Source organism: Trachurus trachurus, assembly GCF_905171665.1.
Source record: "Trachurus trachurus genome assembly, chromosome: 22".
NCBI classification, from domain to species: Eukaryota; Metazoa; Chordata; class Actinopteri; order Carangiformes; family Carangidae; genus Trachurus; species Trachurus trachurus.
The window spans coordinates 18,861,522-18,879,722 of NC_139907.1; the positions used below are offsets into that span (position 1 = coordinate 18,861,522).

The window sequence follows — 18,201 nt, forward strand, 5'->3', positions numbered from 1 at the left end:
AAACTACAATAATCAGTTTGGCTAATGGCCTCATTTGACTTCTGAGGAATAATTTGGAGACTTGTAGCCACTTCAATACAGTGTGTCATGTTTCTGACACGGGAGAGTTTTGAGTGCATATGCTCTGCACTAGAAAACACTAAACCCACCCGCTTAATATCCTTTTAATAACATTGTTGTGTTTACTTTCATGTTCTTTTCCTGTTAAAAAAATGTGTGTGTGTCTAAAACGACAGTTTGGTTTGGTCCTGTATCATTACATATTAATTGTTATACATTTTATAATTTTGTTTACAATAATTTAAAGCACATTTAATACTGAAACTGAATGATTGACTGAATGACTGTATTAAAACAGATCAAATTTCCCATTACATCCCAGCGGGTTTTTTTTTTTTGTCAAGGCAGATGTTCAATTCAATGCAAAATAACCTGAACATAAATAAATACAATATATAAGAAAAATATGGAGTCAATGACAATTTGACAAGTCTTTATTCAACTATTAATAATCACTTTTTACAAAATTCACATGAGTTTTCAGCCTCTCTTTCAGTCCACTTGATTCACCAATCTGTGACTGTCAGGATGAGTCACATCTGACTGCTACAAAAGCACAAGTGTCTTCTAAAAAAACAGTCTTTTCAAGCATGAGCCATATGTAAAGTCATTGTAACATGATCAAAAGCTCTGAATCCTCCACATCCTGTGAGAAAATCTGTGAAATTAAGTCTTGCACTTAAATTACATTTGAAGAAAACACTTTCATTTGACCTCTGGGGAATTTCCAGGAGGGTGTGAGGTCAACTCAGCTCAGTCACAGAGAAAACAACCACACCTCAACCAGATCCTGGTGTGATCCGATCTAACTGCAGCTGAATCTGGGTAAACAACAGCACAGATGCTAAAAGGCCATTTCAATAGTGACCACGGCAAGAATGTCGGTATGACAAAATATATGTTTTAGGTGTAAAAAGCTGTATTTCCTCCCAAATAGCTTTTCTTTCTGATTCCATGCGTAAAATACTTCACTCTCCACCACATGCAGCATCTGCAAATGCACATATTTCAATCTAAAAACCTTTCCGGCAGTGTCAAGCTCACGAGGAGTTTCTGGTTCATGTGGCAATAGCTCCACACACAGGTAAGAATCAGGCTGTGTGCTGTTAGCATGACTCTGCAACAAGGGCTACTACCTGACAGGGAATGTAGCTGGATGGTGATGGAGCGGAAAGCAGGATTAACAAAGAGCGAGAAGACGGAGAGAAACGAGGGATGTGACAGACAGCAAGAGGATAATGAAGCCTGATGTTTCCTGTCTGCTAACACTATTCATGAAATATATATCCTGGTTAATAAATAGATGTTACAGCAATTTGTGGAAAATGCAACCTGCCCTTCATCCATCCATTGATCCATCCATCACTGAGTTGAATCTTAACCAGAAATGCATCGTCCCACAGCTCAAGAAGAAACTTGGTCAGGATCAAATGGCATCTTCAGGTGAGATCCGGTGCTCCTCTGGGGACTGGCTGTGTGGTGGGGAGGGCAGGGGCTGCTGGGGAGGAAGACCCATCGAAGAGGGTGGGAGGCCGTCGGGTGGAGGGGGCCGCATGTGGGGAGCATAGTGAGGGTGACCACCTGGAGGAAGAGGAGGTCCACCGGGAGGGAAACGAGGAGGGAACATCACCCCCGGGGGCGGAGGGGCCCACACTGGAAGGAAAGCAGAAATCAGAGTTCAGTTCACACTAGTGAAACCTGGAGATGAGATGGTTTGTGCCATGAAGAGAGCTGCAACTTACTAGGCCTCATGGGGGGGCCACCCGGTCCCCTGGGAGGGTAGAAGTCGGGAGGCGGGGGTCCATAGGGTGCTCTTCGAGGAAAGGGACCATCCATGGGGCCCATAGGGCCCATGGGGCCCATGTGGGCTGGATGGGGTGGGCCTCCCATCCTTGGATCTGCTTCAGGGGGAGTCCTTCGATCACCCGGAGCAGGCTGGTGATACAGGTTACAAAAGGTGAACATCACAGAGGCTTCAGTTTTTTTTTTTTTTTTTCAACCTTTATTTTACCAGGAAAGTCCCTTGAGATTAAATCTCTTTTGCGAGGGAGACCTGGGTGCACTGGTACAGCAGAAGCAGGTTACATAACAATATAAACATTTACATATAATACAAACATATCAACATTCAAAGCAGGTGCACTTTTCTATTACTTTAAAATTTATAAGGGTTTTGAGTGCTTCAGTTCTCAGGTAAGACCCTAACTCCACTCTTATTCATTCTGTCTCTTACCTCTCTGTGCTCCTGCTCACCCGGTCCAAGGCTGTTTTCTCTGTACGAGCCGTCTGTGAAATGAGAGAGTAAAATTATACAGATAGGAACATAATGAAGCCTTGAAAAGATATTGCGCAAATTCCAGTCACTCACCTGCCATGTCCATAGGGTGGGGAGGACCTGGCGGACCAGGGGGAGGAAAGCCCCTGGGAAGAGGAGGACCAGGTGGGAGGGAGCCAGGGGGCAAATGGCCCAGAGGTCCTGGAGGAGGTCCAGGTCTCCTGTACGGACCTCCTGGTTCTGGGAACATATAGCCTAAAAGAGAGAGAGAGAGAGAAAGAACAAACACACCAACATGTATGAGGATGGGTCAGTATCATAGAAACAGCTCCCCCAACAACAAAAATCATGTAGCTATTTTTGGAGGTTTTTCCATTTAAGTAAGTGAAGTGTGACATTGTGGACTCTGGAAGTGAGGTGTCTGATGTTGAACGTCTGTTGGACGTCCATTTCAGGATCATGTGATGAATTACATGATCACGGTACTTCATAAACAATCTGTACTTTCCAACACAATCCACATGCACTGTTAACATGCACTCAGCATTCACATGCACACTGCATGGCTTTGCCTGCTGGCTGATGCAGGTGCAACAAATAACTTTAACGACGGTTGTGCTCTGTTTCAGGTGCCGTAGTGCTGTGCATGCTGGCCTGCTGTCATAGCAACAGAGCCATAATTAATGTCATTAGCTGCACCTGTGCATTGACTGCAGCAAGTCAACATGTTCTCTGTGAAAAAAACCCTCTGGGCTTCAGAACAGTGTGTAGACACAACACTTGCAGAACATATGTCTCAGTGAGCTGCAACACATTAAGCATTTACACACAAATAAATCATTTATCAATGCACAGTTCATGACACAGCAGAAATTCAGCTGTGTCATATCCAAAACTGTCACATTGAGAGTGAAGCCTTGAATAAATAAATAAATGTTCCTTGCTGCAACCTGAAGGTTCATTCTCACTTTGATTTGCAGGAGCAGGAATCAGCAGGATAGAGCTATTTTATTTTCATCTTTGCAGTCACAACTCAGTGCTAGTTTTGTCAGCACAGTGCATTGTTTTTATTTAGGTCAACTTCAAAAAACTTACTTTTCCTTTTCACAGGGCAATGAAACAAAAACATAAAATAATAATAATAAATAGCATGAACAAAGTAATAGCTCTTTAGGGAGTTGATCTCTTACCTGCTTAGTTTAAAATAAAAATGGGGAAATATACAAAACATGTTTGTTAAATATGATAAAAATCATCATCAACAAAATAAGTACTGGTCCAGCGACAACCTCTCGCTTTAATTTTCTTACGTATACACACACACACGCACCTGGAGGTCCTAGGGGCCCTGGGGGGCCTGGAGGCCCTGGCAGGGGTCCCCTGCGATCTCTCTCCCATGTAGGTGAAATTGAGCCACTGTCTGAATGAGGACCTCCACTCCGCTCCATCTCCCCCTGGCCACCTGGGGGCTCCATGGGACCACGACCCACTGTGGATGAAGACATAGTACAAGGGAAAGAAGAAAAGAGAGAGGAGCGCAGGGAAGATTGAAGATGTTCACGACCACCAGAGAAAGTGAGAGACAGACAGAGAGGGATAGAAGAAGACAAAGAGAGAAGGGAACCAAGAGCCCAACCATGAAATATCAGATTGAAGACAATTAGGGCAGAATGAGTGTGAGAGGGAAAAAGAGAAAGTACAGGAGTACCATGTCAATGAAAATGAACTGAGAATTTCAAAGACACATCATTGTCATATATTCCACAGACTTTGCCTCATGGACTCTGCAAAGTGCCAACAGCATGCCAGCATACAGACCATGCTATGTGTTTCAGCATTGGCAGTTTATCATGCTGCAGCCAGCTGTTTCTCTACAACATGCTGCCTGTGTTCACTGTTAACACTGTTGTAAGACTGAATTACCAATGCACTGCAATGAAAACTACATGTGTTTATTCAGCTAAATGTGGTACTTGGAGAAAATGACAATAAAAAAGCAGAGAAGATACAATGAGAGAAGTGTGTAGATGAGAATAATGTTCTTGTTTTGTGTATAGTTGTATGGGAGTGTGAATTAATGTGAATGGCCTTTTGTGCATGTGCATGTGAGTGTGTTTATACCTCGAGGAGACAATCTAGCAGGTGGTCCGTCCATTAGTGTAGGAGGGGACAGAAAAGCTCTGGTTTCTGATGCTGGTCGACCCAGGGGAGAGGGACCATATGGTGACCTTTCAGCTGAGGTAAAATAGAGTTTGAATGAGACCAAAGTCAAGGTAGTGCATGGTGCATGTGCGTGTGTGTGTGTGTGTGTGCTTACCTCTGAAAGGCAATGGTCTGGCCAGACTATCTAAGGCATATGGATCTTTGTCAAGGGCATCTAGTTTGAACTGTGTGTCTGTCAGCCTGTAAATAAACAAACCTCAAGTTAATATACAGTATACAAAACATTTTTGCTGCCTATGCACCGAAATGTGTAAAATATATTAACATATACGTATATTAAAGGACAGGTATAAAGGTCTCAGAATATATCATATTTTTTTAACTGAGTGTTGAACTTACTTCTGTCTTAGGAGGGCGTTCTCTCTCCTGATGTCTGCTAGATCTCTGTCCGCTGCTCGGGCTGCGAGCTGGAAAATCAAGCCAAGATATGGCATGACATACAGTATATGCAAATATACAAATATACGGTGTGCTTGAATATACTGTTAAAGTAATGTGAATAGTCATAGTATTAAAGATTAAGAGATACAGTATTTACAGAAACAAATACGTTTACCCTGTACCCAGATACATCATCACATTCTGTCTATTTCAGGTGAACTTTTACTAACCCAGTTATTGTGAGCTTTCTTCTCATGCGCTGATATCTGGGTCTGGTAAGACTGTTTGGTCTTGTCCAGCTCCTCCTCCATCTCTCCTGCTCGTTGTCTGTAGAAACACAATGATGTAAACATGAGGCTGTATGTGTGGATGTGTGGCTTACAAATGCTCTGGGGATATTACATACTGTTGATATGTTTGGGAATAGTTGGCAGAAGCAGCTACCTGTAGTTGTTGAGCTCCTCCATGGCCAATGCAATGTTCTTGTCTGCTTTATTTAACTTCTCTTCTTTCTGCAGGCGCTCCTTCTCCTCCACTGTCAGCAGTCTGCAAATAAACAATTATCAGCTGTTGTTTTTTTTTTAAATTCAGCTTATTTAGCTGAACTTAAACTGTCATCTTTCTGAGTGTTTGTACCTGTGCAGCTTGAGCTCATTTTCCTGGTACATTTCTGTCATGATCTGGAGTTTCTGCTGTAATCGTTGGACCTAAGCGCATGTGAGCATAATAAAAAGTATTAGTTCAAATGTAAATTAATGTAGGAGACCATTAAGATACAATAATACATATAGATGAGGTCAGCTACCTCATCTGTGTAGTGCTCAGCATCTGACTGCAGGGATAACTTCTCGCTCTCCAGGTCCTTGATGCTCACTGCAGGAAAAAACAAACACACACACAATGTAACAAACCATCAATGATAACGTTTACACAGACTATTGATTATCAGTGATAAGTTGACTCACCTTGCAGATCTTGTTTTGCTTTGACTTCATCGTTCAGTTTGGCAAATACCCTGTCCTTGTCTTCGTCTACTGATTTAAGGTCTGCATTCAGCTACACAAAAAACACTGGATATTAGCAGGTGTAAAATATTGTCTTATTCTTATCAACCCGCTCTACGTCAAAAGCAGCCTATTTATGTCCATTTTTGTAACATACCTTAGCAGCATAAATAAGTTTCTGGACTTTCTGGAGATGGCTTTGTGAGTCCGTTACGTCCCCGCCTCCATTCTCCTCCTTTCCATTGGACGTTTCCTTCTCTGCTCCTTTCTCACCTTCCTCTTCCTCCAGATCTGAATCCCAACCTTTCATCCTCAGCAGGCCGTCTGTCAAGGACTGGAAGAACACAAATATTTGGTGTCAACCACCTTTTCATTCAATGAATCATGTCAAGTAATAAAAACTAAGTCCAAAACACTATAGTTGGGTTGGGTTTTACACAGTGGCGTTCTGACATCAGTTTGTTGATAAGCCACAGAGGGAACACATTGGGATGAAGTTATTGGATTTCAATCAAACAAATTACATTTTGTAATTGATGTGTCAATCACTCATATATGTTGCGATTGATTTATTGCCCAGGCTTCTTTGAAATTAGGTTTTACTCATTATAAGAGCCAACGATACCTTTATACGCTCGTCTTTATTGGCCACATCCTGCTGCATCCCGCTGTGAGCAACCTCACACCGCCGCATCTCTTCTTCCAACTCACTCACTCTCTCAGCCCATCCCTCCACCTGCTGCCTCAACTGCAGAGAAGAAAAGGTAGAGAGGTGAAATTAATATTAATCAATTTCAATTTTTCTCACACTTTACTAAACACAGTTATATACATATGTTTTTTGTGTGTGTTCAACATTCCACCTGAGCATTGCTCTCCTGTAGCAGTGTATTCTCCTCCCCAGCTGTTTCCAGGTTCCTCTGGAGTCTGTCACTGTTCATACCGTACACTTTTAGAGTAGTTTGTGCCTAAAGACAGACAGGCATACGGCTATTATGTCATATGAAAATACAAACACTACAAAAAATGAGAAGAGGAAGCAGTACATGAGAAATGACAGAGAGGGAAGAAAGCAGGACAGTAAAAGTGTCTGCACCTGCTCTTCCTGTGACTGGAGTTCTTTGGTTTCCTCCTCAAATGTTTTCATGTTCTCTTCAAGCGCTGCTATCTGAAGGGATAAACAAGAAAACAAACAAAAACAATCAACTCCACCATGATCAAGCCTGTCAATTAACATAATTCACAATCTGATATTGTTGATAGTGTAGTGTGTCCTCTTACCCTCCTTTCTTGCTCCATCCTGTGTTCTCTCTGCTGGTCCAACTGATCCTTCAGTTGGTCTAGATCCCTCTCCAGCTCCTTTTTAGCATTTTCTAGCTGTTTTGCTTGGACCTGGGAAAACAGGACAAGAAAATATGCTCAGGAAACAGGTTCAAATGAGAACAGGAGTCCATTGATGAGGCTGATTTATTTTTTAAATTGACCTTTGAAGCCACACGATGGCACTATTGACAAAAATGCATTAACAATAATATTAACAATACTACATCTTACAGACAGTTTTGTTGTTCAGATGTGTTTAAAATACTCTAAGGATCACAAAGATCTCTGTAATCATCAAGCAGTCTGGTTTTACATTTATCTCCTTTGGAAAAAACGTGAAGCCAAACACACAAGTGGCTGAAGCAAATTGACACAACCTACTAATGTAGGAAACATTTTCAAAACAAACCACAACCAGCTTGCATCTGCCCTTATGATGGTTAAGGGAATTGCTAATCAATCTGATTATCAGACCCAGAGATGGTTGGATATGTCATACGAAGCAGTGTGTCTGCCCTCCAGACCACACATTGTAAACAACTTTACTGAAGTTGAAACACATGTTTACATCATGTACTGTACATTACTGTTTATATTACACACACACCTTAATTTTTGTACGTACATTTCCCATTGTGACAGTATGTAATTAGTATAAGTAATTCTTATTTCTCCCTGCCTTACCTCCAGATGTTCTGTCTTTTGAGTTTGGGCCAAGACACCACTGTCCCTCAGTGAGTTCTCCAGGTCATCGTGCTACAAATATCACATATAAAATATTGACATATATCAAACAATGGATCTCCAGACATTCAGTCAGACATTTTAGGCAACAGAAATGAGAACCCAGTATTATTTGGCCTCAGCTGAAAAGGCCCAGTCTCTGTCAGTGAGACAGGCCATGTCTTTGGTCAGCACAGGGTACAAGTGCCTACCTCTTTTTGGCATTTACTGAGAGTTTCAAGGACTTTACACTTCTCATCGAGCAACTGTGCAACCTGTTCAGCCATCCACCGCTCTTTACCTGAAAAGCAAGAAACACAGAACAACTTCTTACTGTTTCATTGAGTTTCTTGTTTCTATATTATGATTACAGATGTATTATACAATTCTTATGAGTTGAAAGAATGAGATATGACATAATAAGTAACAAGAACGTACTTCTATACATTCTGCTTTTGACCTGTTGAGAGATAAGAAGAAAACAATGTTGGACAAGAGGTAATTTAGGGGACCGATGGGTAAACATATGGGCAGATTGCGAGAAAACAGTGTATATTTTAAACCAACAATACAACTACTGCCCAACCATAAACGTATGATATCATTGTGCGTAATGATACACATAAGTAGATGTGTACTCACAGAGCTATAACATCTACAGGTGAACAACAACATTGTCAGCAGTCCCACTAGACTTGAGATAATGACCGGTTCCCAGGGCACCCCGTACAGGTCTGGCCCGGGTCTAATGTCATCAGGCAGTGATGATACAACCTGGACAAAGAAAAAAGGAAAAAGAGTGGATTATTACAGTTGGTGTCAATGAACACCACTGGAAATACACAGACAAAATATGATTAACTTGGTTCACTCCTTTTCTAGTCAGCACAGTGTGCACAGTGGTTTATTCATTGTGGACATTAGATCTTAATGTATTCAACCACTGGATGACTACTCAAACCATTTCTACTCAGTACATAACACTATTGACACTAACACAACACGATTCAACCTCCTACAATAGGGTGTTTGTTTTCTGAAATGTTTCGCACACCCATGTGAGGACCTTATTTAAAAAAATAATTCTCAGTACACCATTCAGAAGTTGTAGTATGAACACATGTATGTTAATACCTTACAGACGTGCACATTTACTACACAGCTGTTAGAGGTAAGAGGTAGTAGTAGGGGTAGCAGTTGCGTATTTATGTGCTATCGGGAAAAACAAACAATCAAAGCCAGCTTCGCTCAAAAATATTTGGAAAAGGCAAATAGGAGGACACCACTCGAAAAGCGGAACAAATGTTAGTATCATTAGCTTGGTAACTTATGACCAGCTAACACTGTGAGCCACGACAAATACATATGGAAAACCATGTAAAAAACAGACAAAATAGCGTTGACAGCTGCATGGTAACATTGGTAGGAAACAATAGGTCAAAAACGAGTAGTCCATAATTATAACACTTAGCTACAAAGCTGCTGTGCTGTCTTCAAATCCATGACAGCTCATTACGTTGATTGAGCTGTGGATGCTAGTTGGGAAATGCTAACGAAATCTGCCACATAACGTACATCCTTCACTTTCTCCACGGCGACGCTGTAGTAAGCCTCCGCTGTCGCCTGGAAGTCGACCGCTTTGCTGGCCAACTGCTCACTTGCCGAATGAGCCGCCATGTCCGTAATTTCATTCGGCTGATAGTTTCCTTATTTTTTTTGTTTTTTATTTTTTAAACCAACATCAGGGACAGGGACTGGAGCCGTCAACCGGGCTAGCGGCGATTTCACATCCTACTCACAACAACCGACGTTCAGGAGTAGACCACATCCTGCTCACGTTATAGGGGGGAAAGCGTATTGAATATCTCTTTAAATGTATCGTAACAACTTTAACATAGGCTAATTGCATGAGACAACTACAATATGTTAATTATAATATATATTAATAATAACATGTCATATAAACATTTTTGTGTATTCGTATGAATTGAGTTGTATGTTACAACACCCCCGCTGCTGCGAATGGTTCGTTCGCAACGTCACCAATTGTAAAATGCCACACTGGCACGGAAGACTTTCGAAGTGACACCGTAAGAAACAGGTGTTTTAAAAATCATTATGGTATTCTGAATTTTTTTTTTCCGTGAACATCTTTGTAACTCATATAATAAACTCAAACTCAACACGTAATTATATAAAAAAGAATCCTCTTCCTCAATAAGCGTATGACCATGTGTCACCTGCTTTGAGCAGCCACAGCCACAAGTAGGACACAGGTGAGGACTTGACTCAGGCTCTCAGAGGTTTTTGGTTCTACTCACCAAACTGGCTTCATTTTCGTCCATTTGAGACGAGATAATTATTAACCCTTCGAAAATGTTTGAAACGATTTGTCTTCATTCAGAGTAGGTCGAGCTAAAGCTTGTTAAACGTGTGAAATATAGACCGACCACGACCAGCACTAAAGAATGTGAGTGATGTTGACAGAGCCAAACCACCCGGACAGCTGAGACGTAGGCTAAACTGAATGCCAGGGGGAGAGTCAGGTTGACATGTCACAAGTTCACTATCTTAAAGAACCAGTACCTCGCTGTTTGTACACACTTAAAAGAACAAATGGTCCTTGTAAAGGTTGCTCACTCACACAATCAAAGTGGAATCAAGCTGCCTATGCAAAAAGATCTATGAGCGTTTTTCATTCAACTTTTAGCCCTTTTCACCTGTGAGCAATGAGTTGCACTGCAAGTGCATTGTTTAAAAGGAGCCCTCATCTGCATTGTAAGGTGTTTTATTAGGATTTAACACACTAGTATTATACTACTATTACTATTATACTTATTGTTTGCCAAGACAATCCTCTGAAAATTATATTTGTGCATTGTGTTTAATGCTGGTAGACAGTAAATGTATGGACAATCAAGGAAATAAAGTAGCCATAATAGATTTATTACAAACCCATTTGGCTTGGATGTCGTGATAATACAACTCACATTTGGCCTCCATGAATTGATACCTAATGGTGAACTCCTACCTCAACAGTAATCCAGATGAACTCCCTCACTGCAGCAAAATGAGCAGTTGATTGCTCAGTGATCTGGTGGACGAAGTCCAGGACATTCTTCATTACATCTGAAGTGAGAGTGAGACAGAACAGAACAACATTCAGATTTAAAGCTCCTCCCTCTGTAATTCAATCCAATGTTTTTATGTGTTAGGTAAATGATACAAGTGTAAATTATTGTAAATAAACGCTCCAGCCATAATGTTCCAGGTTGACTGAGGATGCAGGTCAAGTAGCAGTGCTTCTTGTACATGTAGTATGTCATTTATTTTTCTTTCAAAATCTTTAAATCCTCTTTAATCCATCTAGATTAAGTCATCCATACCCTCCGGTGGCTGTGGTGATCCTGGCTGACTGTGAGGAAGGGAGGCAGGGGGCACACTTTCTCCATCATGTCCTTCGTCCTTTATCATGTCCTTCACAGTTTCCCTCTCTTTTCCATGCTTTTGTCCATCATTTTCCACAACCAACCTTTCATTTCTATGAATGTCGCTATCCAGGCCTATGAAAAGAGCGTTTGGAAATGGATACATTCAGATTTAGACAAAAGCAAGTCAAAACCACATTAAAATGATTCAATCAACTGTGAATAATAATAATAATCAGCCATGATCATTGATGCAACATAGGCCAAATACCTTCATGCTTTTCTTTACTAGTGTCTGTATTTCCTGTGTTGAATGTTTTTCTCACTCTTGTAATCAGCATCTCTAGTTTCTGAAGAGAAAGGAGTGTTCTAGTCTTTTCCATGTCCTCCTGCGATGCTTCTGCAGGATTCATGCTGGGAGGTACCAGCATCTCCCTGTGATAATGCAGAAGTCTTTCTATGTCTGACAGTATTGATTCATCATTATCAGGATCTTCAGTCGCAGTTTCTGAGCTTTCCAACATGAAATCCAAAAACTGCATCTTGTTCCGGCCAAAGAGCTCCATCAAAATAATTGTCTCATCTGTAGTCAAAGAGGAAGGCAGGTTTTTGTAGAGGGTTTTTATTTGGACGGGGGGTTCTTTGTTTGGAGACGGAGATTGGGGCTGAGAATAGGATGGAGTTGATGTCTGGATTTCAGCAGAGGACGGAGGTTGTTGTGGCTGCTCCGTGGGCATGGTGACAGGAGAGTCCGTTTGCAAATCTGGATTATAAATCTGACTCAAATCAGCGGTGGCGTCCAGTTCATGTTCAGGGGTCAGAGAGGTCAGTGGTTGAGACGTCTCAGTTATTTCAGTATCCACATTTAGGGCAGAATCAATGGAGTCCTCTGTTTCAGGGGTAGGCGCTTCACCGAAAAGGTTAAAGGCGTTTTTGAAAAGACCAAATGCTCCTCCATTTACAGTCTCTGCTCTTCTTTCATTGAGATGGTCAGATGGGAGTGAAGATCCAAGAGGATGTGGTACAGTTTGTTCAGAGATCACAGCCTGGCTTTCAACAGACCCATCAGGTGTCGATGAAACCTCTGATCCTTCCTCTCTCCTGGATTCTCCACCAACGGTATCATCACCAGAGAGGTCGGAGGTCTGTACTTCACCTGGACGCAACTCACCATCTTCTCTGTTCTCAGCTGCCTGACCAAGTAACGTGTCATTAGGCCGATCGTGGCGGCCATTCTTACCTGAATGGGACAGATCGGTGAGTTCAGCGTCTCCACCATCAGCAGGTGTGGTCTTAACCTCTCCTGTCCTGTCTGCTGGTATTTGATCATTCTGACTTCCTGTTTGGATTATCCCTTTATCTGCTGTGATCGATCCGTCCTCAGAGATGTTTTCATCCCCGTCTCTCACTGATTGATTGTCAGTGACCGGAGGACAAATCTCATTTGGACACCTAAGGTCTTTGCTACTCCCGCTGTCCTCGTCCTTGTTCACCTGCTGCGTTTCCTCAGTCAGCTTTTCCTCCACCTTGACCTCCTCCTCTTTCTCTCTCTCCTCTTTCTCACTGCTGATGTCCCTCTGGTTGTCGTCCATCTGCTCCTCGACATGAGACGACTGCACCTGTTTCTCTTCAGTTTCCATCTTTTTATCTTCTTCCTTCAACTCATTCTCCTGAGGTTCTCCATCCTTCACCTCTTCTGTCTCCCCCTGGCTCTCTTCTTCCTTCAACCCTTCCACCTGCTCCTTCTTCTCTTCTCTTACCTCCTCTCTTATCTTGTCTTCCTTCAGCTCTACCTCTTCCGGCCTTTTCTCATCTTTCATCTCCTCGTCCTCTCTTTTCTCTTCTTCCCTCAAAACCTCCACCTCCTCCTGCTTCTCTTCTATCTCCATCAAGTCCTCTCTTTTCTCTTCCTTTAATACCCCCATGTTTTCCTGCTTCTTCTCTTCCATTATCTCCACCTCCTCTTTGTTCTCTGGCACCTTCTCCACCACTTCCTCCTGCTTCTCTTCTTTTATCTCCACCTCCTCTCTTTTCTCCTCTATCTTCACTATCTCCACCTCCTCTTGCTTCTTGTCTTCTTTTATCTCCTTCACCTCCTCTGTTTTCTCTGCCTCCTTCAAAAGCTCCACCTCTTCCTGCTTCTTCTCTTCTTTCATCTCCACCTCCTCTCTTTTAACTTCTCTCTTGAATACCTCTACCTGCTCTTTCACCTCCATCTCCAACTGCTCCTCCTTTTCTTCGTTTACCTCCTCCATGTTCTCTTGTGCCTTCAAAACCTCAACCTCCTCTTTCTTTTCTTTTATCTCCACCTCCTCTTTCTTCAAAACCTCAACCTCTTCCTGCTTCTTCTCTTCTTTTATCTCCACCTCCTCTCTTTTTACTTCTTCCTTCAGTACCTCCACCTGCTCCTTCTTTTCTTCATTTACCTCCTCCATTTTCTCTTGTTCCTTCAAAACCTCAACCTCCTCCTTCTGTTCTTTTATCTCCACATCCTCTCTTTTCTCCTCTTTCTTCAGTATATCCACCTCTTCTTGCTTCTTCTCTTCTTTTATCTCCTTCACCTCCTCTGTTTTCTCTGCCTCCTTCAAAAGCTCCACATCCTCCTGCTTCTTCTCTTCTTTTATCTCCACCTCCTCTCCTTTTACTTCTTCCTTCAATACCTCCACCTGCTCTTTCACCTCCATCTCCACCTGCTCCTTCTTTTCTTCATTCGCCTCCTCAACTTTCTCTTGTTCCTTAAAATCCTTGACCTCCTCCTTCTCTTCTTTTATCTCCACCTCCTCTCTTTTCTCCTCCTTCAGTATCTCCACATCTTCCTGCTTCTTCTCTTCTTTTATCACATCCACTTCCTCTCTTTTCTCCTCCTTCAGTATCTCCACCTCCTCCTGCTTCTTCTCTTCTTTTGTCTCCACTTCCTCTCTTTTCTCCTCTTCCTCCAATACCTTGACCTCATCCCTCTCTTCTTTTATCTCATTCACCTCCTCTCTATCTACGCCGTCCTTCAACACCTCCACTTCTTCTGGCTTCTTCTCATCCTCAGTCTGCACCTCTTCTCTTTTCTCTTCTTGCCTCAATATCTCCACCTCTTCCTGCTTCTTCTCTTTTTTCACTTCTTCTACCTCCCCTCTTTCTCCTTCTTCCTTTAACTCCTCCACCACTTCCTGTTTCTCTTCTTCTTTTATTCCCTCAATTTCCCCATGCTTTTCCTCTACCTTCACTCCCTTCCCCTCTTCAGGTATCTTCTCCTCTACTTGCAGCTTCTCCTTTTCCGTTAACACCCCTGCCTCATCCTGTTTTTCCTCCTCCATTTCCTGCTGTTTCTCCTCTTCCTGTATCTCTTCCTCCACCTTTAATCCATCCTGCTCTTCACTTACCTCCACCTCTGTCTTCTGCTTTTCCTCTTCCTGTGACTCCTCAGTCTTTTCCATCTTACTTTCTTTGTCTGACTCAGTAGCTGTCTTTAGGACACTTTCAGTTGTAAACTGTCTTTCAGTTTGAGCTTCACGGTTGTTTTCTGTCTCTTGTAGTTTTGCATCATCTTCACCTTTTGTCTGCGGAGACACAGACTCCTGATCTCTGTTGTTTCCCGGTATTGTGCTCTCGATAGAGGAAGGTGTTTCTCTATCCTCCCCTGAATTCTTTTCAATCAGACTCTCAGTAGTTTTATTAGTGTCAACACCCTCAACAACATCTCCCTCCCTCTTTAACTCAATATTCTGTGCCTCTGTTTCTACGGTTTTATCAGCCACGGTAAGCTTATCTGAGCTGTCAGCATGTGTTATTGTACTCACTTCTGCTGATTCATCAGTCTGAGTCATGGAAGTTTCTCCATGAAGAACATCTTTACTTTTCCCCTCACTCTCATGATTGGCATCACCATTTTCACTGGACATTTCAGCCCCACCATCAACTCCACTCCCTGCCTTACTTACACGTTGTCCAGTTGGGTCTGAATTGAAGTCCACAGAACTAAACTCAGGACTGATTGATTCATTTACTGTTGATTTGGGCTCATGATGCTCTTCATCTTCCACTGCAGCAGATCTTTCCTCATCCACCATTTCACCTACAGTCTGGGACTTTTCCTCTACTTTGATCTGAGGAGAAGTTTCTTTTTCATCAACCTTGGATGCAGCGTCAGCAGGTAAGACGTCCTCCTGATCCTTCCTGCCACCTGACAGTGCATTTCCAAGCCACTCCAGTGTCCCAATCTCTTCCTGCTCTTCTTCATGTAACTGGCTGCCCTCTAAGTCCAAAGACATCCTTCTGCTCCTGAACACTTGTGCCTCGTTTCCTTCCTCCATTTCTTCTCCTCCATCGTTAGCAGAATCAGTTTTTGTTTCTCCTCCAAAGCCAAGCCACCCGGTCATGGTTGAAGTGTAAGAATCGTCATTTTCTATGACACCTTCTTTATTTTTCACTGCATCATCAGATGCTCCTTCTCCTCCAAACCCCAGCCACCCTGTCACAGATGAAGTTATAGAAGGTTTGGATTGTGCTTCTTTTATCTCACCCTCTTTCATTTCTTCCTCCAAATTGCCAGGCTCTTCCTCTTTTCCCAGACCTAACCATCCTGTCACTGATGAAGTTAAAGAAGGTTTGGATTGTGCTTCTTTTATCTCACCCTCTTTCATTTCTTCATCCAAACTGTCAGACTCTTCCTCGTTTCCCAGACCTAACCATCCTGTCACTGATGAAGTTAAAGAAGGTTTGGATTGTGCTTCTTTTATCTCACCCTCTTTCATTTCTTCATCCAAATTGCCAGGCTCTTCCTCTTTTCCCAGACCTAACCATCCTGTCACAGATGAAGTTAAAGAGGATGTGCCTTGTGTTTCTTTTCTCTCACCTTCTGTTGCCTCTTCGGCCAAATTGCCAGACTCTTCCTCTCCTCCCAGATGTAACCATCCTGTCACTGAAGAACCAAGCCAGGAAGAGGAGGGAGACCCACCTTGCTCGTTCGGAGCTGTGGGATTCTCTTGTGTTTCCTCCTGAGTTCCGGCAGCAGCATCACCAGCGTTTCTGTTTTCACCTCCTTCTGTTGTTGTGCTGCCAGATTGCTCTGCTGAAACTGGTGCAGGGGGATCTGCTGATGTTTCAGCATTCATGTTGTCGGCTTGTAGGATGGTTTGGGTGGACTCTGACTCTTGGATTTGGATTTTATCATCCCCATTTTCATCATCACTGTCCAGATCACTGGAGTCAATAGGATATCCAGACTCATCGATACAGAAGAAATCTGATTTCTGAATGAAGATGAATTTATATAACATTAAATCAACAATCACAAAATTTTATATGTTGTTTAACAACAGTCTTTATGCTGTACTTAGCCTAATAGTTTATTCATGTGTTGTAAGACAGAATGGATTAAAAACATAGATTATAATTATACTTTCTACTAATTTATAACATGGTAAGGTATTATGTTTTGTATCAAAGCCCATTTACCTGTGTTTCCACTACGTTCTCCATGGTTGCAAGAACCTCCTCCTCTTCCACAGCATCCTTTGGGAAATATCCAAACTGTTTGTCAATCTGAAATCAAAAGAAAATAAAACACCACATGGTCAAATGAGTCATTATTTAATCTTATCAGTAAAAGCAATTCAGTTCGATTGTTAAATCAAAAGTAGTGGTAAGTATCCACTCATTGTTTTATAGTTGATAATTATATCTTTGAATGTAACGACAAAGGTCATTGTCTTTATCTGGGACAATGTTACAAGCTGCTATAGTATTAACATGACTCAGCCACTCATTGCTAACCTATTATAATCAAGAGTCATCTCTTTAATCTAGACCCTGTAGTAGGCCTACTGAAGACTGCTTGAGCTGGGAGCATTGTTGTGCTCTAAAGCCAGAGGGAGACTGATAGACATATGGAAAAGAAGACATACAGAGCCTGCCCAGAGGTCTTCCCTCTTTCCAGTCAGCTTGTGGTAAACAAAGATGGTGTCTCCTCGTCTGAAGCTCAGGAAACGGCAGTCCTTGCCATTGTGGTCCCTGATGGCCTGCACCCTGCTAAACATGCCTTTACATAAACACAAACACACAGAGACAGATAATGTCATGGTGGTACAGACACAAAGAAAGGGATTGGAATAAATAATGGAGTGAGGGATTAAAGAAAAACACAAGATATTCTCATAAAGATATCTAGATAGGCTATTTGAAAAGACCAAAATATTTCATGTTCAGCTTATAAAATTGAATTGTAGGACTTACTCTCACATGCAGGGTCTCCACAGATCTTGAAGTCAGACAACAATCCCAGGTTTATGTGAGGAAAAATCACGAAAACTATGCTAGTAATCCGCAGGAATCCGTAAACCTGTGGAACAGCCATTCTTGGTGTTTTGACAGGAGTGTATCAGGAGAAAATGTCCATATTGGGGGGAAATAGCTGCAGCTGGCTGTGCTGTCAAGTGGACATTGCCTCTAAGCTGCTGCTGTCCCGAGGACTCAATGGTAACAGCTGAGATAAGATATAAAGCTAGCATGAGGATAATCATTAACATGCAGGAGTCTCTTGCATAGGCTACTGTAGGCTATTATATCAAATATCAGTAATCAGCAGTTTTGTTTTGTTTTTTACTTTGGAGTTTAATGTCAGAGGAGAAAATCTGCAATTTAACTTTGCTGAGAAATGAATAAACAAACGAGGCGGCTGATAAAGCTGTTGTCCAACCAAAAACCTACTCCTTGTGTGGACTTCGCACTTTTACCTGAAAACTGACAACACGTGCGGCGTGCATCACCATGACAACTAGCACCGCGCACAAAG

The 18,201-nt window shown here is 42.2% G+C and overlaps 1 protein-coding gene across 2 annotated transcripts; it reads right to left on the reverse strand.

The window, feature by feature from the left end:
* Nucleotides 1-478: 478 nt before the first annotated feature.
* On the reverse strand, nt 479-18,096 carry mia2 (MIA SH3 domain ER export factor 2). 2 transcript variants are annotated; one of them, XM_083998444.1, is made up of 29 exons: nt 17,643-18,096; nt 17,315-17,448; nt 16,866-16,952; nt 15,304-16,660; nt 11,689-15,213; nt 11,376-11,552; nt 11,021-11,118; nt 8,632-8,763; nt 8,428-8,449; nt 8,202-8,290; nt 7,951-8,022; nt 7,225-7,335; nt 7,040-7,111; nt 6,807-6,911; nt 6,569-6,691; nt 6,101-6,277; nt 5,905-5,995; nt 5,745-5,812; nt 5,576-5,646; nt 5,384-5,485; nt 5,170-5,266; nt 4,898-4,965; nt 4,653-4,738; nt 4,457-4,570; nt 3,666-3,824; nt 2,429-2,590; nt 2,294-2,346; nt 1,803-1,995; nt 479-1,713 (listed from the first exon to the last, which is right to left on the reverse strand). In XM_083998444.1, the coding sequence occupies exons 1-29, from the start codon at nt 17,761-17,763 to the stop codon at nt 1,487-1,489; spliced, it is 7,893 nt and encodes a 2,630-aa protein (XP_083854570.1). In that variant the 5' UTR covers nt 17,764-18,096; the 3' UTR covers nt 479-1,486. The 2 variants fall into 2 exon arrangements, with proteins under 2 accessions (XP_083854570.1, XP_083854569.1); XM_083998443.1 differs by having other exon boundaries at nt 11,689-16,660.
* Nucleotides 18,097-18,201: the final 105 nt, after the last annotated feature.